This window comes from Myxocyprinus asiaticus, chromosome 50 (genome assembly GCF_019703515.2).
Source record: "Myxocyprinus asiaticus isolate MX2 ecotype Aquarium Trade chromosome 50, UBuf_Myxa_2, whole genome shotgun sequence".
Taxonomy (NCBI): domain Eukaryota; kingdom Metazoa; phylum Chordata; class Actinopteri; order Cypriniformes; family Catostomidae; genus Myxocyprinus; species Myxocyprinus asiaticus.
The window spans coordinates 24,073,329-24,096,156 of record NC_059393.1 but is presented as its reverse complement, the minus strand read 5'-3'; the positions used below and the strand labels follow the sequence as shown (position 1 = coordinate 24,096,156).

The following is a 22,828-nucleotide window of genomic DNA, read 5'->3' as shown; positions in this document are numbered from 1 at the left end:
TTTAAGATTTTATTTTTTTATTTATAAAAAAACACTGGCACATGAACATATGTCATGATGCTGATGCTTTGTAAAAAACGAATTGCATTATAGTATACAGCATTTTACAGTTTTAATCAAAGACACAGTGGTGATACTACAGTAATACAGTATTATTAGAATGTTTGTCACATGTGATTACAACTTATTCTCTGCAGCGCATTTCTAAAAGCATCAATATTAGCTTATTAACAAGTCTTGGAGTCCGAACACTCATAATTCTTTTGTGCAACTTAACTTAATCTTTCGCCAATTTACAGACTTATCAGAGAAAAGGGGCACTTCAAATAGGATTTTAATCCATACTGATCAATGCAAAGCCACAATTACCTTGTCATTTAAGCAATACATCTCATGCACTGATGCATTTACAGGAGAAGCTGAAATAACTGGCTAAAAAGTTACACTAGGGTAGAACTTGTAATGGCAACTAATAGCAACAGAGGGGTGATCTATTCTTTAATAATTTGGATTTTCACAAGATGACAAAATGTTACCCTATAATAGCTTTTAAACTGAAATAAATTGGCCTAATTAAATAAATATTCCTATTAAAAGAAATACTGAAATGCAAAATGACAGCTTCCTCCTCTTCCTCTAATGGCAGGTTCAAATCCGCAAATGCGGCTAGTCTGTAGCATGGCAGACACATACTGCACGTTGCACAATAGCAATTACAAGTGCACAGTACTTCAGCCTTTATTCAACACAGCTCTGGTAGTTACGCAAGTTCTACTTTAAACTTGGCAAGAGTTGCAATGTTATCGGGAAACACTGGGCTACAATTAACACTGTAAGATCATTGAAGACGATGTAAACTGTAAACTGTCCAATAAAATAAAATAAAAAACACACTATAATGAATGACATATAAAAACTTGAGTACAAAATGTAACATACGTTAACAATTTTTTTAGATGGAATTAAGTTCTTATAAAATAACGAAGAGTTTTTTTGGCAATACAGCAGGTAACAGACAGTGTATTAAACAATTTAGACATAATTTCACCCATGTTTACAATCTTTCAGTCAACATTCGTTTTTGACAATTGGTAGATGAGGATACAGATGAGCTGTTTAAAGGCCCACAACAATACTGCCTGAGAACTGTACATAATGTTCAAAACGGATCAGTTGTCCACAATTCACATGGGTAACATTTTTAGGTCGGAATATAAAAAAAAACGGAATTTGGAATACACTGGTAGTTCATAATGCCAATCTCCACTCTTACCCATTACATTATTACATATGTAATAAATATTACATATTAAAATAATATTACAGTGGGCACACACTGGTAGTCTCAGTGTCCTCAGTCAACATCGGGGTCTGATGAGTTGACACGTTCCATCCTCCTTTCTCCTGTAAGAAAACACATTTCAGTTACACAAACCAGAAGGTTACAAAAACTAAACTCAAACTTACTCAAGAGACACAACCAGCACAGCGGTCATCTATCAGTGAATAAAGGCCATGTTGTACTCATTTTATCATGTCATTGGCTTTCAGTTTAATCTGTTGTGTTGACTGGTAAGCTTTCAGTCGCCCTTGGCTTGCTCGTTTCAGGTTTTATTTCCAGTGAAGCTTTTTTTTAAACAATATGTATGACTAAATAAATAAACTACACATAGTGCTATACAAATAAAACTTGACATTATCTTACTAAATAAAGACAAATTTCGAATTAAAATTATAATAATAATAATAACTTGAAAAAGCAAAGTTCACAAAAAGTCTTATTGAATATGTGTACAGTACATTCTGACATGCAACAATTGTAAAGCACCGAAAATAATCTTACAGTGTGCAACTGGCTTCAGATGAAACAGGTTGCAGGCGGAGAGATTCAATGCATATAGTATCTTACCTGAGCATGGGACGGCCTCCTTAAACACAGATTCCTTTTGTTAAATTACAGTTTTTTATAAAAAGGTATGAAAATACCTATTTGCACATCCTGACTTTTCATTTTTGCACAATAGTGTAAATCATATTCTTATCTTGTTATATCAGTTGTATGTAATACTTGCCCTTTTGTCCTGCTTGTCCAGAGTTCCTGCCGTGTTCGTAAATCACAGCACCAGTTACAGCGACAGCCGCGACCAGAACAACACATATTCCTGCTAGAACACCTGAATGCAGACTCAGATCTGTAACACCTAAACAAATAGAGGTGTATCTTATGTGTGTGTCAAGACATTGTCACAAAGTCCTGTCTGTTTTGAGTATAACAAGTACTAAGAAAGTAAATAGAAATCTGATTTAGACTGATTTAGACATATAAATGGTCAGCATGAAGAATCTATCATTTGTCATTTTGATGAGTCACATGTGTTCAGAGGGTTTCAACAGCAAGTGTTTGCTGTGATAGAGACACAATGCGAAAATAAGAGTAAAAGTAGTAAAATACAAACATGCATGCCAAGGTGAAAGAGATTGTAATATAAATTATTTTCTTTTTTATATTAACCCTTGTGCGTCAAGGTCCTTAAAAAAAACTGCCATAAAATTATATTATATATTAATTTTTTAACCAACATCAGTCCTGATCATAACTACCAAATATTCATTCATTTTCAGGTTTTTAACCCTTTAAATACCAGTTTGTTTACATAATGACACTGTTGTTTTACACACATACACACATACAAAACACACTCTGACATCCATACCAACACACACACACACACACAATTTTAGCTGCATCATTTATTCGATTGGCCTACAATGCTCTATAATACAGCAAACAGAAAATAGGGAAAAAGCTTGTATTTGCTCCATAGGATAAAACATAATGGCGCCATCTTGTGGAAAATATGGCAAAAAAATAATATAATTGCTGACAATAACTGGTGTTATTATACAGGTCAAACTGCTCTGAATGTTACCGATTCAAACAGTCCACAATGAAAACATGGCTGAGTTGACTTTTAAAGAGGTCAGTGGTTAATGAATTAAATGTCTAAATCATACTCACCAATGACATTAACACTGAAGCTCTTTACGCTGCAGCTGCTGCTGATACTGCTGCTGATCTCTAGTTGATAAAGTCCAGAGTCTGTAGTTGTGGTGTTTGTGATAGTGAGATCTCCAGTCTGATGGTCAATCTTCAGTCTGTCTCTGAATCTCTCAGCACCTTCATCACACGCCACATCTGTACAGCTCTTACTGGGATCTTCATTCATTTCAGCTATACGAGTGTCATTGAAATACCACGTCATCACAACATCTCCCTGTTTTACAGTATCATCAGTGTGTAGAGTGACAGAATCTCCCACTGATATGGACTTCACCTCAGCATCTGGCACACCTGGAAAACACACGAACAGTGGCTGCAACAGTTATTGATGGGGGTGATGGACAAAGTGCACAAAAGAACTGTGGATTTGAAAACAATTGTGCACCTCAATTTGCTGAATATAGAGAAAATCAGTGGAAATAAAATCAATGACAGAATGTGTAAAGATCAGAAAGATTGTCCTCAAATAAATCCTTCAGTCAAACAGCCCCGGACAGTTCAACTTTAGACTAAAAATTGAATATTTACTCACATAAAGGGGCGCAAAAATGAGTTATGCAACATATGTACCATATGGGGGCACCAATATCAACTTTTGCACACAAAAAAAGCACAATCTTAAACAATAATGAAGGGATACATGTTATTTAACTTTTATTTGATTTTATTTAACTTAAAATGTGCATATTGTTATTGCTCTGACTGTCAGAGGGGGAATGAAAAACAGCTCATAAAAATAAAGAAAAAATTGCTGGGCTTATCTTATCATTTTATCATTGCAAATCTTGAGGAAAGGCTTGAAGTTAACCAACTTTTAATCTTTTGATCTTTTCTGTCATGGACAGTGACTCACGGTTATGCAAAAAGTTGCCGTATGTTTGTGAATGAGCATTCAATCGCTTTACAGTAAGAAAATTTGGTAAAAAAAAAAATTCACCCTATCTATTTTCTAAATGCATGTTATTGATCTTATTGTGAACAATTCATTCATGCATATGTTTTTTTTTTTTTTTTACCTTGTAATCTTTAATCAAAATGTAATAACTCGATCTTCCGGTGAAACGACAGACTTCTCTCTGGTGACGTATGCAGGACTTCTCCTATCATTTAGTCCACTTAAGCCCCGCCCCTTTTTTATAAATACCACAACCTTGCGTAGAGTTGAACGAAACAGCAGTCGCTGGTTGGGAAAGATAGCAAGGTGTATTTTCGTCTGGTTTCCTTCAAAACTATCGTTCCTTAACCCAAACTTCCTTAGTTACAGATCAGCTGGATTGAATTTACATCTCGAATGAGTTGGAATAACGGCGAATTCACAGCTGTGTTCGAGATATTTCACGCCTGAATTGCTGAGGTGATCACTAATGAATACAACACTTCAGATGACTCTGGAGTTTATTTATATTTTTGAATGCAGTTATCTTGGGATGCACAGCACGAGTAAGTAACAGACTATACGATAACCGTCTATAAAACACCATCCCCAAAATCGCGAATGCTGATGCTTCTCTCGCAGACGAGCTTAACACTTTTAACGCTCGCTTTGAGGCTGCAGTTTACTGCGCTAAAGGTGCTGACAGCGGTAATAGTGATAACGGCTGCTTGTATGCGGAGAGCATTAATGCTGGAAACGCGTTCACCATCACAGAGTGCGATGTGAGAAAGGCTTTCCGGAGAGTGAACATCAGGAAGGCAGCAGGACCAGATCGGGTCCTCAGACCCGTTCAAAGAGATATTCAACCTCTCCCTGGAACAGTCAGTAATTCCAACCTGCTTTAAACAGTCCATCATTGTTCCTATCCCGAAGAAACCCCAACATTCCTGCCTTAATGACTATCGTCCTGTAGCACTAACCTCAATTGTGATGAAGTGCTTTGAAAGACTGGTCAGAGTCTTCATCACCTCCACACTACCTGACACCCTGGATCCCTTACAGTTCGCTTACTGTCCAAATCGCTCAACGGACGATGCATCACACATCTCCTCCACGCAGTCCTAGATCAACTGGACAAGAGGAAGGGAAATTATATTAAAATGGAGTTTGTTGATTACAGTTCAGCTTTTAATACTATAATTCCCTCTAAACTCACCACCAAGTTGGAGGACCTAGGATTTAGCCCATCTCTGCATCAGTGGATCTCCACCTTCCTGACTGAGAGGCCGCAAGCAGTAAGGGTGGGCAGACATGTCTCACCCCCCCCCATCCCCCCCCCCCCCCACCCTCAGCACTGGAGCCCCCCAGGGTTGTGTTCTAAGCCCCCTGCTGTACTCACTGCGTACTTATGACTGTGTGGCCACTTACAACTCCACCACCATTGTCAAGTTTGCTGACGACACTGTTGTGGTGGGCCTGATCTCTGATGACGAGAGGGCCTATCTGCAGGAGATCAAAGGACTGGAGGACTAATGCCAGGAGAACAACCCCCTTTTGCATGTCAGCAAGACAAAGGAGCTGATAGTGGACTTCAGCACAAAGCAGGCGAGGAACTACCACCCCCATTATGATCAACGGGGCCACAGTGGAGAGAGTGGACAGTTCCCGTTATCTTGGCATACACATCTCACACGATCTGTCATGGACCTGCCACATTAACACCATGGTGAAGAAGGCCCATCAGCATCTTTACCACCTCAGGCACTTTAAGGACTTTAAACTGCCCTCTATGGTGCTAAAAAACTTTTACAGGAAACTCTTGACGGGAAACATCACAGCTTGGTTTGGAACAAACTGGTTCTACAAAGAGTGGTGCGATCAGCTGAGCGCATCACCCACATTAAACTCCCAGACCTGCAGTCCATCTACAACAAATGATGCTGGACCAAAGCCAGAAAGATCATGAAAGACCTCAGCCATCCTAATAATGGACTCTTCTCTCTGTTGCGGTCAGGGAAACGCTTCTGCTCCCTGATGGCCAAAACAGAGAGAATGAGAAGGAGCTTCTTTCCCCAGGCCATCCATGTCCTGAACCAAGGACATCACCAGGACTAGTTTCACTATTCATCACCATACACTTGAAGCAATATTACACTCTTCATTATCATATTATTATATTATCATTATTATACATCTACAATATCACCTCTATAACATTAGCCTGTTGCAGGTCAACATTACTGCATAATTGCAATTTACCTTGCACAATGTACATATTGCCAGTCAACCTGTTGCTGCTACCACCTCTACATCTGTCATTATGCACCATTTCATATTCATATGCATACTTGTACATACAGTATATTTCTTCTATTTTATTGTGTATTTTATTATGTTATAAATTGTGTTTTTTTAATTGTGTTTTTTTACTTCTATTTGTACTCCTTATATATATATATGATTTTATCGTAAACTGTGGGGAGAAAAGTCGTACCAAGAATTTCACTACATGTCGTACTGTGTATGGTCATGTATGTGACCAATAAAACTTGAAACTTGAAACTTGAAGTGTTTATTTCCTTTATATTCAGTGTATTGTGATTCAAAACGTTAAAATATGGTTATCTTTTACTCACTCATTTTTCAAAGGTTACAGCCTCTTTGTAAGCAAAGGCCGCGATGTGCTCATGCGTTTATGTTATCAGTTTGATCATCAATGTGTCGAGATCGCTGATCAATTCACCGATAACTGACACCAATATTACGATGAGCAGGTGAAGAGAACAGGAAAGGGGGCATAAGAATACATTATTGGCATTACATTAAGTTGTAACCTTTTTATTGAATTTTAGATTATTTTTAATACATTTTATAAATATAATTTTTTTATTTCAATTTGTGTTCTGAATCCACGTGATAAGATGCGCAGGTTGACTGTCTCAGAAGCGGAGGCAACTGGGATTTGTCCTCCGCCACCCGGACTGAGGCGAATCACTACGCCACCACGAGGACTTAGAGTGCATTGGGAATTGGGCATTCCAAATTGGGAGAAAAAGGGGAAAAATCCACCCAAAAAAAAAAAAAGTTCTTAGGATAAATTATAAGAAGTTCGTAAGAACGTTCCTAAGTGAAATTCTTGAAAAATTCTTAAGTTCTCAAATATTTTCTTAAGAACATCTTAATTTTTTTCTTAAGAATAAAAAGACAGGCTTTGACATTGTCTAATAGCCTACAACAAATTCAGTACTTCAACACTGGAAAACCATAACAATAAATGTATCTTATGATACCAGTGTTGACAGATTTTATTGCTGATTTGAAATTTGTTCATTGATCGTAATCTTGTCCAACCGGATGAGATTTTGGTGTTTCCACATTCAAGTAAATAGGAGCCGCACTAGCATGGCTGGAAATAACCTACCGAGAGCGTCCCAAAGATGACCGACAGTGGACAAAGATGGAAAAAAGATAAAAACTTTCTTAATAAGTTTTTTCGGGAATACAAAATATTCATAACTTGGTGCAGTATGTAAGATTCAGAAACACTTGTTATTAGTGACACCTGTGGCCGTTAAGTGAACTGCAGCAGCTACCTGTTGCTCGCACTCGCGCACACACTCCATAGGTACGCGAGCGAGCGAGCGAGCATCAGCCAAAACAATGACGTAACGTACAAAGAGACTGAACTTGATTCACCGGCATCATGCTGACAGATGAGGTAGCATAATTAAAATTACACAGTTATGATTGTTTTACTACAAACTTTGAGACTAAACTAAAACTACTTATCAGCTAACATAGCATACTGATACACACATACAGCTACATACTACTGAACTATACCAGACAGTTTACTGTTGCACAGCACTGTTTTGTTGCACTATTGTATGTTTTGTATGTCATATGTTGTACTACGATCAAGAAACCAGCGTATTTGCTTAAATTTATCCTGTACACCTGACTTTTAGTATAAAGAGAAGATCGTTGAAATTATTTGAAAGAAAGGCCCTGCCGATGTTCACTCTAGTTTTCACTCGACCACGATCACGTTCCCGCTTAGCCAGACGGGATTCAGTAGATAAATGTTTTTTTTTTGGCTTACTCTGAGTTTGTGTAGGAGTCGGTGTTGTGCTGGGAGCCGGACGTTTGCTGGATAAACGTTACCTAGTGTTGCAGTTTGTTGTCGCTGTTGAATAGCGGAAGAGACGCTACTATCTGAGTCAAGGCTCTCGGGAGCGCGCATAAACGTCACATCCTTTGGATTTTCCCGGCAAAAGCGACCCGCTCCCTTTCCCATGAAAATCAGTCTACAGGCTTTAATAGGCAACCTAGGAAGTCCGGGAAGGGCTCATTTTTTAAGTTGCGTTACAAGCCGTTCACAGGCGAATATTACATGAAAATTGTTACATACTACACCTTTAAGATAGAAATTAAGAAATGGTAATTAAGAAGATTTTCTTCTTAAGAAAATTTTGTGAATCCAGCCCCTGGAGAGCAACATTTGCCCACATTTTGCACTTATACATTTTCATTTCACATTAAATCCTCTGCATTTTGAACTAAAATCACTTAGTAAAAAATAATAGACAGAGTTCGTATGATAAGAAACGGTTCAACGAGAATACAACTGCAGTTGTTAAAGAACCAGAACTAACTGTTAAAACTAACAGCTTTAAAATAATACTCTTCTGTTTAAAGATGCAAACTGTCGTAAATCTACAAATTGCAATTTCACAGCAAATGCTTTTAAAAAGATGATCTTTATATGGGGAAGTTTAATATACATTATATTTACTATATATAATATATAAAAATAAACAACAGGGAAAGAGAATAAACAGCTCTGAATGCAACTGTTCAATCAGTCCACAATGAACACATAATTGAGCTAATTTAAACAATTTACTTGCTTTTAAACATTCAATAAATGACTTACCGTGTATTATAGTAAGTCTGAAGATCTTTGTGCTGCTGCTTCTGAGGAGCTTGAGATTATAAAGTCCAGTGTCAGTGGTTCTGATGTTTGTGATGGTGAGAGATCCAGTCTGATCCAGCTGTAATCTGTCTCTGAACATCTCAACACCTTCATTACACTTCACATCAGTACAGGACTTACTGAGATCTCCACTGAATTTAGCTATGCGAGTGTCTTTGAAATACCAATTCATAATATCTTCTTGATTGTTTCCTAAATTGCTGTGTAGAGTAACGGAATCTCCCTCCATCAATGACATTGACTCATCTACATCATCGATCACCTGTCCTGAAGACACAAAGAAACAGTCACTCTTGAGATGTAGTGGAACAAAATATATTAAACATTTTCCGACACTGTAAACATTACAAATATATGGCCAAAGTATATGAACACCCCCTTCTAAATAATGGGTTTGGCTATTCCAAGAATTTCTGAGGACAAATCTTAATGCAGTGGCATTCAATGAAATTCTAGGGACATTTGTGGACATTTATTGCAAGAGTTTGGTCTGAGGACCCATTTCTGATACAGCATGACAAAATATGGTCAATGGTCAACAGTGTTGGGTGTAATGCATTACTAATTAATTACTGTAATTAAATTACTTTTTCATTAAAAAAGTAATGGATTACTCTTAATTCTTCAGTAATTTAATTACAGTTACTTCTGATGTAATTACATTAAATACTGTATAGACAACAGAACAATTCTATATAAAACAATAGTGAATTTAAAACCGAAACTTAACATCTAACATTAAAATATATGTTTTCTAATTTAACGCCGCCCCCTTAAATTCTTTGGCCAGTTCATCAATAATTTATTTGATTTTATCTGATTTATTTGAAAGAATTAAAAGAACAGTTTCATGTCTATCCTTGTATTTTTCATCTGGTCGAGGTTGATCAGGGTTTTAGAAAGTAATTAGTAATAAGTAATGCAATTACTTTTCAGACAGAGTAATTAGTACAGTAATTACACTGTAGAAGATGTAATTAGTAGTTCGTAATTAATTACATTTTTAGAGTAACTTACCCAACACCGATGGTCAATAAAGAAATTATTCACCGAGTCTGGTGTTGACGAACTTGACTGGCCTGCACAGAGCTCAGACCTAAACCCCTTCTGAACACCTTTGGGATGAATTGAAACATCTACAGTGAGCCAGACCCTATCAACCAACCTCAGTCTCTGATCTCACCGATGCTCTTGTGTCTTGTTGAACATTTCATTTCAAAGGCATTAATCCCTCTCTTTGCTGCTACATTACAAAAAATTGTATTCATAAATTAAGGTCATTTTTTGCATTAACACACACATAGGCAGCTAACGATGACTTGAATTATCATCATACTCTCTTTTGTGTTTAACTTTTCTTGGGTGAGTTCCACAGCTGCGTCTGACGGAACCCCCGACCGTGTATTAATAGACGATAAAAGCAGAAACTGGAGTCTGGGTAGAGTTATTATGCTGCAGCATAAGTCTAGATATGAGGTATTATGGTGAAATCGCAAGCGTTTAGTGACAGAATACAAGATTCTCAGGTTGAGTGAGTATTGTCAACCTCTCAGTGGACTCTGAGTTGTAATGCGCTGAAGAAAAAGGCACCAGCGGACTGGGAAACTAGGAGACCAGCAGGTTAGTCAGGTAATTTAGGGAGTTAGGTTTACTTAGGTCTGTATTTAGAATTTCCATGGCAATGCCATTGAAGTTTACTTTGGGGCTGTTCACAGAGGATGCGTCTTGCTTTCCGTCTGCGTTGGTCTATTGGTACGTCTTCAGTTGTTGCGTCGCGTCTCGCTGCTTTTTCACAGTTAAAGTAGACTTTGAGAAGTATTTGGTGTGATGTATTTAGGACTTTAAAATGAACACTGACTAAATATTATTTTCTATCAGTGTTCACTTGATCCTGGTGTAAAAAATAAATAAACTAATGTAATGTATTTATTATTAATACATTTAATATAATAAAAATAATAATAATGAATATAAAATATAAAAATAATAATGTATGTGATATTTACAGGTATCGTTCATCAGCTATTAGAGTAATCAGTAAATTACTGTACACAACTGCAGTAGCTATTACTAGTTACTAGCTGGAAACAGTGTTGCCAGTATGTTACTATAAAATAACAAGGTAAGGCCTAACAGTGTAGGGATATATGGACTCTAAGCACAGCCCTTTAACAGGGTAACTAACAGATAATCAACAAATAAATAGGTTAAATAACTATAACCTCTCATCCCACAAAACTATTAAAGTAAGAAAAATGAGAAACACGAAAAACTTCAGTAAAGAGCGGCACAAAATCTCTTATGTGCATCCTAGACACAGAATAACGTGCTTCAATGTAAGCGAAGCGGATGAAGTCAAGGGCCGATACTTGCTCCACATTCAGAACAAGCGGTGCTTTGATGGCTGTAGCAGCGCTGCATTAAATCAAATCAAATCAAATCAAATCACTTTATTGTCACACAGCCATATACACAAGTGCAATGGTGTGTGAAATTCTTGGGTGCAGTTCCGATCAACATAGCAGTCGTGACAGTGATGAGACATACGCCAATCTACAATAAACATCAAATTAACACAACACAATTTAAACATCTGTTATACATAATTACACTCGACTTAAAACATCAAATTAACACAGCACAATTTAAACATCTGTTATACATAATTACACAACTTAAAACATCAAATTAACACAACACAATTTAAACATCTGTTATACACAATTACACTCAACAATATACAATAATAACATACATTGCACAGTATACAATATGCTGTTTTTGTTTTTTTTTTTTTTTTTTGTTTTTTACTATATAGATACTATATAGATACACATTATTCAATAAAAATTAAAATATATATGAAAAAAAGTATATATATAGAATGTACAGTATTGTACTGTATTGACATTCAGGCTGTCGGTTGATAGTCAGTTGTTAAGAGAGACATAATATAATGACAGTAATATAATTTATGACAGTCCGGTGTGAGATAAAAGAGTAATAAAGTGCAGGGATGATGTATTTTGATCGTGGGAGATCAAGAGTTCAGAAGTCTGATTGCTTGGGGGAAGAAGCTATCATGGAGTCGGCTGGTGCGTGTCCTGATGCTGCGATACCGCCTACCTGATGGTAGCAGTGAGAACAGCCCATGGCTCGGGTGGCTGGAGTCTCTGATGATCCTCCGAGCTTTTTTCACACACCGCCTTGTATATATTTCCTGGAGGGAGGGAAGCTCACCTCCGATGATGTGTTTGGCAGTTCGCACCACCCTTTGCAGTGCTTTGCGGTTGTGGGCAGTGCTATTGCCGTACCAGGCGGAGATGCAGCCAGTCAGGATGCTCTCCACAGTGCAGGTGTAGAACCGTGTGAGGATGTGGCGGTTCATTCCAAACTTCCTCAGCCGTCTCAGGAAGAAAAGGCGCTGATGAGCCTTCTTCACAACGACTTCAGTGTGGACGGACCATGTGAGTTCCTCAGTGATGTGGACACCCAGGAACTTGAAGCTGCTGACTCTCTCCACTGGTGCTCCATTGATGGTGATTGGACTGTGTTCTCTGTCTTTTCTCCTGAAGTCCACCACAAGCTCCTTTGTCTTACTGACGTTGAGGGAGAGGTTGTGCTCCTGACACCAGTGTGTCAGAGTGTGCACCTCCTCTCTGTAGGCTGTTTCATCATTGTCAGTGATCAGACCTACCACCGTCGTGTCATCAGCAAACTTAATGATGGCATTGGAGTTATGTGTTGCCACACAGTCATGTGTGTACAGGGAATACAGTAGTGGGCTGAGAACACAGCCCTGCGGGGCTCCAGTGTTGAGGGTCAGTGATGAGGAGATGTTGCTGCCTATTCTAACCACCTGGCGTCTGCTTGACAGGAAGTCCAGGATCCAGCTGCACAGCGAGCTGTTTAAGCCCAGAGCCCGGAGTTTCTCATCTAGCTTGGAGGGCACTATGGTGTTGAATGCTGAGCTGTAGTCTACAAACAGCATTCTCACATAAGTGTTCTTTTTTTCCAGGTGGGAGAGAGCAGTGTGTATTGTAGATGCAATGGCATCATCAGTGGAGCGGTTGTTACGGTAAGCAAACTGCAGCGGGTCAAGATTGAGTGGTAATACAGAGCAGATGTAATCTCTGATTAGTCTCTCAAAACATTTGCTGATGATGGGGGTCAGAGCAACAGGACGCCAGTCATTTAAACAAGTTATTTTCGATTGTTTTGGAACAGGCACAATGGTGGATGTTTTAAAGCATGTGGGGACTACAGACAAAGAGAGGGAGAGGTTGAAAATGTCCGTAAAAACACCAGCCAGCTGGTTCGCGCACGCTCTGATGACGCGGCCCGGAATGCCGTCTGGACCCGCGGCTTTGCGGATATTCACCCGTCGGAATGATCGGGTTACATCCGCTACAGAGACGGAGAGTGAACTAACCTCTGTAGCTTCGGCCGTGAGAGCTCTCTCCGCGAGGGCGGTGTTATTTCCCTCGAAACGAGCATAAAAAGTATTTAGCTCATCTGGGAGAGAGGCAGCGGTGTTCATGGCGGAGTTTTTATTCCCTTTAAAGTCCGTGATGATGTTAATTCCCTGCCACATGCTTCTAGAGTTGGTGGTGTTAAACTGTCCTTCAATCTTACTCCTGTACTGGCGTTTTGCTGTTTTGATAGTTTTTCGGAGGGCATAACTGGCTTGTTTATGCTCCTCCGCGTTCCCGGAATTAAAAGCGGAGGTCCGCACATTAAGTGCTGCGCGAACATCGCTGTTGATCCACGGCTTCTGATTCGGATAGATTCGCACAGTTCTGGTCGGAATCACTTCCTCTACACACGTTCTGATGAAGCACATTACGCTATCAGCGTAAAGCTCGATGTCGTCATCAGAGGCGGACCGGAACATCTCCCAGTCCGTGCGATCAAAACAGTCTTGTAGCGTAGAGTCTGATTGGTCCGACCAGCACTGGATCGTTCTGAGGGTGGGTGCTTCCTGTTTCAGTTTCTGCCTGTAAGCGGGCAGAAGCAGAATGGAAGAGTGGTCCGATTTTCCAAATGGTGGGCGGGGGAGGGATTTGTAGCCATCCCGGAACGGAGAGTAGCAATGGTCCAAAACCCGGTCCCCTCGTGTGTTGAAACTAATGTGCTGGTGATATTTTGGTGCGACTGATTTTAAACTGGCTTTATTAAAGTCCCCGGTCACAATGAACGCGGCCTCAGGGTGCGCGGTTTCCTGCTCACTTATGCTCCCATACAGTTCCTTGAGTGCCCGGTCTGTGTCGGCTTGTGGGGGGATGTACACAGCAGTGATAATGACCGCTGTGAATTCCCTCGGTAGCCAGAATGGTCGACACAGAAGCATAAGAAATTCCAGATCAGGAGAACAGAAAGACTTGATAGAATGTATGTTCCTCTGATCGCACCAGGATTTGTTGATCATAAAACATACACCACCTCCTCTAGTTTTACCTGAGAGGTCTTTCGCTCTGTCCGCTCGGAGCATGGAGAACCCCGCGGGTTCAATGGCTGAGTCTGGAATCTCCGCAGACATCCAAGTTTCCGTAAGGCAGATAACGCAGCAGTCCCTCGTCTCTCGTTGGAAAGAGATCCGCGCTTTCAGCTCGCAGAGCTTGTTATCCAGAGACTGAACATTTGCCAGTAGAATAGTGGGTAGCGGGGGTCGATTTGCGCGGCGTCTTACTCTGATGAGAACGCCGGCTCTGTTTCCCCTTTTCCTCCTGCGTTTCCGCGGCCGTGCTGCCCAGACAAAGGGCTCCGCTTGCGTGTTTGTAAACAGCGGGTCGGCATTGAGGAATGTGAAGTCCGGTTTACGGTGTGAGATCGCTGAGCCAATGTCCAAAAGTGTTTGTCTGTCGTAGACAATAAGGCAGGCAACATCCAAGACAAGAAACATAAGAATTGTAAACAAAACAAACAAACCATTGCTAAGTTGTGTCGGAGCTCGCAACGCAGCAGCCATACTCGGCGCCATCTTGAGTCCAATTAAAGGACTAAATGGAAAGAGACGAAACTTCTCAGAGAGAAAACTTGTTTGTGTGGAACTCTGCACAAATATTCCTTTCTATATTTATATATCAATCATTGCATTAATGTAATGACTGTTTCTGATGCCAATAAAAACAATACATGTTCGGTCTTCAACTGATGTGTTGCAAAAAGTACACTTATCACATATGGTATGGATCAGAGCATGTGAGCGAAGCGGAGCGGTATGACACAATAATCCGCTCCATGTGCATTTTGCTCCGCTCAACCGCTCATGGCCCAAGCGGACACTCCACTCAAGTACCGCTCACACTCACCGGCAAAAAAAAAAAGTTTCTCTGTTGTAGGCTATAATTGTTACCAGGCATGCACACATGCCCGAGCAACTGCCCCTTTGCCCACATGGACTGAGGTGCCCCTCTGGGTGAAATATAGGCTCTATGCTGACATTTATTCAATTACGAAATGCTTAGTACACATCTGAAATTATGTGATTGTATTGTTGTGTTTTAGTATATAAAACCTCGCTGTTTATTTTGTACTGGTTTACAATGGCTGTTAGATAATCAGGTTCCTTATCATTTGTATTCAAATATTTCTCTGTTAGCACATATGCCATTGAACATCTTCAAATAATGCCTTAACATTTTCTTCAGTTCTTTTTTTTTCTCCCCTTTTCTCCCCAATTTGACTTGCCCAATTCCCAACGCGCTCTAAGTCCTCATGGTGGCGTAGTGACTCGCCTCAATCCGGGTGGTGGAGGACAAATCTCAGTTACCTCTGCGTCTGAGACCGTCAATCCACGCATCTTATCACGTGGCTTGTTGAGCGCGTTACCTTAGAGACATAGCGCATGTGGAGGCTCACACAGTTCTCTGCGGCATCCACGTACAACTAACCACGCGCCCCACCGAGAGCGAGAACCACATTATAGCGACCACGAGGAGGTTACCCCATGTGACTCTACCCTCCCTAGCAACCGGGCCAATTTGGTTGCTTAGGAGACCTGGCTGGAGTCACTGTGGTAGTCAGCGTCAATACTCGCTGAGCTACCCAGGCCCCTAATTACCTTTATTTACTTTAAACAAGTGATCAAACATGCCTCTACAGGTGATAAAACATATGTGCGGTGGCACAGAAACTCGCATACATGGAAATTCACACTTTTCAGTTGAAACTGGTCCTGAGTGACACAACCGACCCAGAAAAACACAATCCTTTCAACTTTAAAGCATTTTTGAGTCGTTTATGGCAATAATGAAAACATGGACTGGTACATGTTTTCATTATTACAGGTAAATATCACAGGTAAAAGTGAAATTCATAATTGTTTTTCAGTTGATTATACGGAATGATTATACTGTAGATTTGATACATTAATAGGCTATTGATTTAACGCTATCAGACTTTGGGTCTGTAAATTAAAATGAACAATTTCTCAACATAATATTGTGTTCAGTTTTAAAAGTTTTCAAATGCTCAATTGTACAATAAAGGCATGAAAGCAGAATGCTGCGCCTGCAAATTAGGACACACTGATCTGCAAGATCATACATGTTTATTAGTTTTGATACAGGGATTTTGTGTGTGTTCGCCGGGATTCAACAGTATTACAGTATTATTAAGCTAGCATATTCAATTGAGGGTGCTCTAACGTTCACAACCCCTGCAGAACCGGACCTCCATCTAGCTTACTATCTACTTATCTATTAGTTATAATCGAATAATAACTGCGCTACCATGTTCGTGTAAAACATCCTCGTGCTTTCTGGCAATGTGACGCTTAAGATTCCAAAGGGAATATTTGCTAACTCTCACAGTCTCTCCACTCCCTTTCAATTTCTTCTCCTTCCTCGTTCTTAGCTTTGATTTTTACTTTGCATTTATGTATAAGGTTTGCAACTTCACTATAACAATGTTTGAACTCCATAACCTCAGGCCTGCTGCTTATTTCGCAGGTTCCCAAAACAGCATATCACAAAGCGCATTCTGGGTTGAGTGAGCGGCTCTGAGCAGCCTGAGCGAGCGGAGTGGAATCTTCAAAAAGGCACTCTTCGCTCAGGTGGAATTATCACCGCTCCGCTCTACACTCCGCTCACGTGCTCTGGTATGAATATACGCTGATCCGCCACAACATTAAAACCACTGATAGGTGAAGTGAATAACATTGATTATATCGTCACAATGGCACCTGTCAAGGAGTGGGATATATTAGGCAGCAAGTGAACAGTCAGTTCTTGAATTTCATGTGTTGAAAGCAGGAAAAATGGGCAGGCGTAAGGATCTGAGCGACTTTGACAAGGGCCAAATTGTGATGGCTAGACGACTGCGTCAGAGCATCTCCAAAACGGCAGGTCTTGCGGGGTGTTCCCGGTATGCAGTGGTTAGTACCTACCAAAAGTTGTCCAAGGAAGGACAACAGGTGAACCGGCGACATGGGCGCCCAAGGCTCATTGATGTGCTTAGGTTAGGGTTAGGGTTAGTGTTAGGGTTAGGGTTAGCGAAGGCTAGCCCATCTGGTCCAATCCCACAGAAGAGCTGCTGTAGCACAAATTGCTGAAAGACTTAATGCTGGCCATGATAGAAAGGTGTCAGAACACAGTGCATCGCAGCTTGCTGTGTGATTGCCCATGCTGACCCCTGTCCACTGCCGGGTTGGTATGCATTTGTACCACGGTTCATCTGGTTCTGAAGTCTAGCAACGCATCTTAAGTATTTGGTTTAGCAGCGTCAAATAGACAGGCGAAGTCACAGCTTCTGATAATGCACCTGTATGACTCTGTAGGTGGATACAGCTCAATGGACAGAATGGTGCGAGCGCAAAGCAGGTGCGTTTGTACTCACAGACCGGTCTCGAGATCTTAAACGCACACCTCTGATCATTGCAGTGCTGCGAGTGCCAGTGAGAACCATGGCACGAGACGTGGAAAACATTTTAATTCGGCACAGAATTCTACATGACCACGCTTGAATTTACTATAGTAACACTAACTGTACTTTAGGCAGAAATAGATTCATAATACATATTATAATAACACTACTCTATTCAGCTCTATTAAATTTGTCATAGGAAACAGACTAAAATATTTGTGTTTGTGTGTAAGAAAATATAACTGATTTTGTTAGCCTTCAGAAATGCGGATATGACTCATTTGAATCAATAAGAACCTGATGAAAGGAGTTCCAACTCAGTCACACTGTTAGAATAATTTAGTCACATAAATTAGGTGTTCATTTACTTTTTATAGATGTTATAGATAACCTTACTGTTGTTGATACCAGAAAATTGACATCTGCATCCAACTCAAAATCAGTGCTGTAATGCAGAATGGATCAAATATGCAATATTATTGGTCTTTTCACTTATTTTTGAAATATAATAACAATACCACTTTTATTATTAGTTTCTGTCTTCGCATTTTCATTTTATGGGCCCCAGATATAGCCCTCCAAGAAATGCAAGGTTTGGTCTTACATTCATGATGCGTAAGCCTGCTGAATTTATTAACAAAACTGTAAAAATTATGCAATGCATCGACGTTGCATCAGGCAAATTAGTTTTGTGTTTTATGTTTTTTTTTCTTTTTTGTGGTTACATAAAGTCTCCAATGTCTCACAATGTCACATAAATGGGGTGTAAGGGAATGCAGTAGGGGGCGTTCATCAAAAAAAGGTTGAGAATCACTGATCTATGGGATGTGCTGGACCAACAAGTCCGATCCATGGAGGCCCCACCTCACTATTTACAGGACTTAAGAGCTAAAAATGAAATTGCGGTACTTTACTTTTGTGCATTGTGTTTTATCGCAAACATGATGCCAGCATTCAACAAATAAACGTCTTACCAATCACAAGAAAAATCCATACAGCAAGGAAATCATATGTTTCATGAAAGATCTCCAACTAAAGGGATTCATAAGAAATGTAAATTAAATTGTTTCGATGCATCTTGAACATGTTTCATTTGATTGGAATTCACATGCTCTTGGCATCACAACTAGAGCAATAATTTCATGTTTCATGAACAGATTGAATCAGACTAAAAACAGATCACTGCATGTTTGTTTTTAGAATAAAAGCTTGTATTATAAATCAAACAAAGAACTTATGAAAAACACAGATACAATATAATGTAAAAAATATATATAAAATAACAGAAAATGACTTAAAATGCTACAGTAAAAAAACATTATTTGGTAGCTACTTTCAAATATACTATAAAAAATTAAAAAATACAATATATGTAATTTTACTGTAATTTTTTTAGATAAAGTATGATTTTACCGTATAATTAACAGTAAAATTGCATATTATTTTTAACAAGAGAGTACGTGTACTTTTTACGGTAAACTATTGTTACAATTACGGTAAAAAACAATAATTGGCATTCCCAGAATTCCCTGCATGACCCATTAAATTTCATTATATTTTATGGTAATAGCTATGTTTCTTATTTTTAGTATCAGTTATGTAGTTTGTTGTGTTTGCTGTTATATTTGATGTAGTTTAGTTATGTTTATCTCTATTGGTCATTGCTCCTGGAAGGGCCATTATTGATGAATTTTGTCATCATGTGCCCTTCTGTAATTACTGCGGTGACTAACAATAGATTATAAAGTGAAAAGCAGATTTTAACAGTGTCAGAAGGTTAATGTATCACGTTTATATAATTTAATAATATAAATGGTAATAAAACATAAAATATACAGGCATCACAATTAGATCCCGTAAAGCCTGAAACGTGGTTACCATATTTTTTTACATTAAAGGTTTGTCAACCACAGCTGCCAGTAATTTACTGTAAATTATACAGATTTTTTTTTTTACATAAATTGACCTTTTTTCATCGTATTTATTTACATACAATGTATATTTAGTTTGCTGATCTGAAAATCAAAACAACAATTAAATGCCATTCAACAGTTTAGAAAGAAGCAAAAGCTTAAATAAATGATTGCCTCTACCTCTGAAAAGTTCAGAGGTAGAAGCGTAAAGAACATCTGATCATGCAACAGGCTGAAAGATTTACTGCACAAAACTTCAAAAACAATATTACCAGATAAAATATACTGTAAATGAGTGCAATTACTCAACATAAAAACAAGGCACAACCATTTATATATATATATATATTTTTTTTTTTTTTTTTTTTTTTTTTTACATTTTCTCCCCTTTTTCTCCCCAATTTTTGGAATGCCCAATTCCCACTACTTAGTAGGTCATCGTGGTGGCTCAGTTACTCACCTCAATCCGGGTGGCGGAGGACAAGTCTCAGTTACCTCCGTTTCTGAGACCGTCAATCCGTGCATCTTATCACGTGACTCGTTGTGCATGACACTGCGGAGACTTACAGTATGTGGAGGCTCATGCTACTCTCTGCGATCCATGCACAACTTACCACGAGCCCCACTGAGAGCGAGAACCACTTAATCGCGATCACGAGGAGGTTACCACATGTGACTCTACCCTCCCTAGCAACCAGGCCAATTTGGTGAGAACTCGCGACTCCAGGGGTGGTAGTCAATGTCAATACTCGCTGAGCTACCCGAGCCCCCCAACAAGGCACAACATTGAAAATATAAACAAATGTACAAGTAAGATACCTGTAGTTAGATATTTTCTGCAACAAAAGCATAATAATCATCTCTCACAGAGGATTACACTGAATGGTCAAAGATGTTTTTGAACTGTGTGTTTGATCATTGTGGGTGGCAAAGTTCATGTTCAAACAAATCATGTTTCCCAGTTTATCAATAACCAAAAATGACCTCCGTGAAGTTGGCACCCCATATAATTAAATAATCACCAAAACTATTCCACTCGTTTGTGCTGGTTTGGTGTTTGAGATATTAAGCATTCTTTCTTGGGCTGTGTGACGTCACTCTCCACCCCATCTCGCTCAAATCGATCCAAACCGGTGCTGGTCGTTTGTGCTCGGTTTGTGCCGGTTTGTGCCTTTAAAATTGTAACTATTTCCCTTCCTTAGATAGCGGTGACGTCATTCTCCACCCCATGTTGTCTAAATCGGTTTCTTACTGTTGCTGTCATTGGTTTTATTTTTTATTTTTTTCATATTGACAGTTTGATCATTGGCAGTAACTTCAAGCTTCAAATCCAAATCACATATGCCCTGTATTTGTGCGCGTGTAGCACTTGTTAGAATTCACCTCATGTATATTGGTACTTAATATAATGTTGTTTGTGTTCTGGTTCATCGCTGAACCAAGTATTACATCTCGTTTATTACCATTATGTTTTTGGAGTTTATTCAAAGTAAAAAGTAGCCTAACTTTACCTCAGCACAAAGCTGAATTTAAAAAAGGTTTGTAATAAATGTTTGTAATAATCTAATTCCATTAAACTCAATGACTGTTTGACCTAGAGACATGAAACCAACTGCAAAACACTCCGAATATTATTCTTTATATAGCACAAGACTTGTTTTTGGGAGTACATGTTCAGTACTTTTTATACAGATATTATAATTCTATAGTCATTGAGTTTAATAGATTTATAGGGATAATTGAATCTGTATAAAAAGTACTGAACATGTACTCCCAAAAACAAAGTCTTGTTCCAAATTAAATCTGTTATTTCTAAAGAAGGGAAACAGATACACTGTTCATTTTAACGGCACAAACCGGCACAAATCGAGCACAAACGAATGACACCGGTTTGCAGCGATTGAGACAACATGGGGTGGAGAGTGACGTCACTCAGCCCAAGAAAGAATGCTTAATATCTCAAACACCAAACCAGCACAAACGTTCATTTTTGTGGCACAAATCAGCACAAACACAGCACAAACGAATGGAATAGTTTTGGGGATTATTTAATTATATGGGGTGACAACTTCACGGAGGTCCAAAAATGCTATTTACACTTTTACACTATGGATTTCGATGCTCATTAAGCTGATGTGTTTTTTGTTATTGTAAATTGAAGTGTTGAGAATGTAACAGTTATTTACACCAGTACTGAGTGTCTCTTTAACTCATGAAAATGAACTTGTGCCCTGTTGCTCTGTCACATCATCAGCAGCATCGAAACGGTCTCTGGTTCATTCACTCTGTTTCCTGAAGAATCTGTTTGCAAATACAGTAGGAATCATATAAATTACTCATTTTAATTATTTTTGGGGACATATTTATACATTTATTGACAAGACACTATTTAATATAGGCTAATGTATACTATATTTGTTATGATTTATATGCTGATAATTCCCCACCACGGGAAAAATTTGATTGCTTATTTTTACTTATTTAGTTGAGGCAAGTTGCCTATATTGTATTGTACTATTTAACTGTTCTTTTATTATATTCTAATCCATTACCATTTAGATACATTTTCTGCTGAAAACCAAAATAAATAAACACTTAATTTGTAATCCTTGTTCGTGAATAACACCTTTAACACAAAGCTACTGTATCATTCTGCTTCAGAAGACTTGAAATATATTATGTATTTTTTGGAGCTTAACAGTTAAGGTCACTATGGACTGTTGTTTATGGGAAAAAGCAGCAAGGACATTCTTTAAAATGTCTCCTTTTGTGTTCCAATGAAAGAATACAGATTTGCACGGACATAAGGGTGAGTAAGTAACGATATATTTATAAAATCTAAAATACAGTCTGCAGCAGTAAGAGAAAGAATTCTAAAATAAATGAAAAAAATTGGCTGTATATCTTTATAAGTATGGCCCAATCATCGATCAGTGTGCACTGAAACCTTTATAATAAAAGGGGAAAAAATTACATTTATTCCAAATCAAAACTCTTGTTAAAGGAAAAGTTATTATTATTTTTATTTTTTATTTTTTTTTGTCATTACTACCCTAATTGTTCCATACTAGTATAACGTCATAGTTACTTGTGTAACCTCCGTTCCCTGATGGAGGGAA

General features: G+C 38.7%; 1 protein-coding gene across 1 annotated transcript; it reads right to left on the bottom strand.

The window, feature by feature from the left end:
• Positions 1-18,796, bottom strand: LOC127439218 (uncharacterized). Its single transcript, XM_051695373.1, has 5 exons — positions 18,771-18,796; positions 8,872-9,198; positions 3,020-3,352; positions 2,073-2,201; positions 1-1,404 (listed from the first exon to the last, which is right to left on the bottom strand). The coding sequence occupies exons 2-5, from the start codon at positions 9,167-9,169 to the stop codon at positions 1,355-1,357; spliced, it is 810 nt and encodes a 269-aa protein (XP_051551333.1). The 5' UTR covers positions 9,170-9,198; positions 18,771-18,796; the 3' UTR covers positions 1-1,354.
• Positions 18,797-22,828: the final 4,032 nt, after the last annotated feature.

Bases quoted from the DNA above. Each gene is read 5' to 3' on its own strand.
- LOC127439218 (XM_051695373.1), bottom strand. From the start codon at position 9,169: ATGTCATTGATGGAGGGAGATTCCGTTACTCTACACAGCAATTTAGGA. The intron at 3,353-8,871 runs GTAAGTCATTTA...TGTGTTTTCCAG, and splicing joins CAGACTTACTATAATACACG to GTGTGCCAGATGCTGAGGTG. The intron at 1,405-2,072 runs GCAAGTATTACA...GTTTTCTTACAG, and splicing joins TGGACAAGCAGGACAAAAGG to GAGAAAGGAGGATGGAACGT.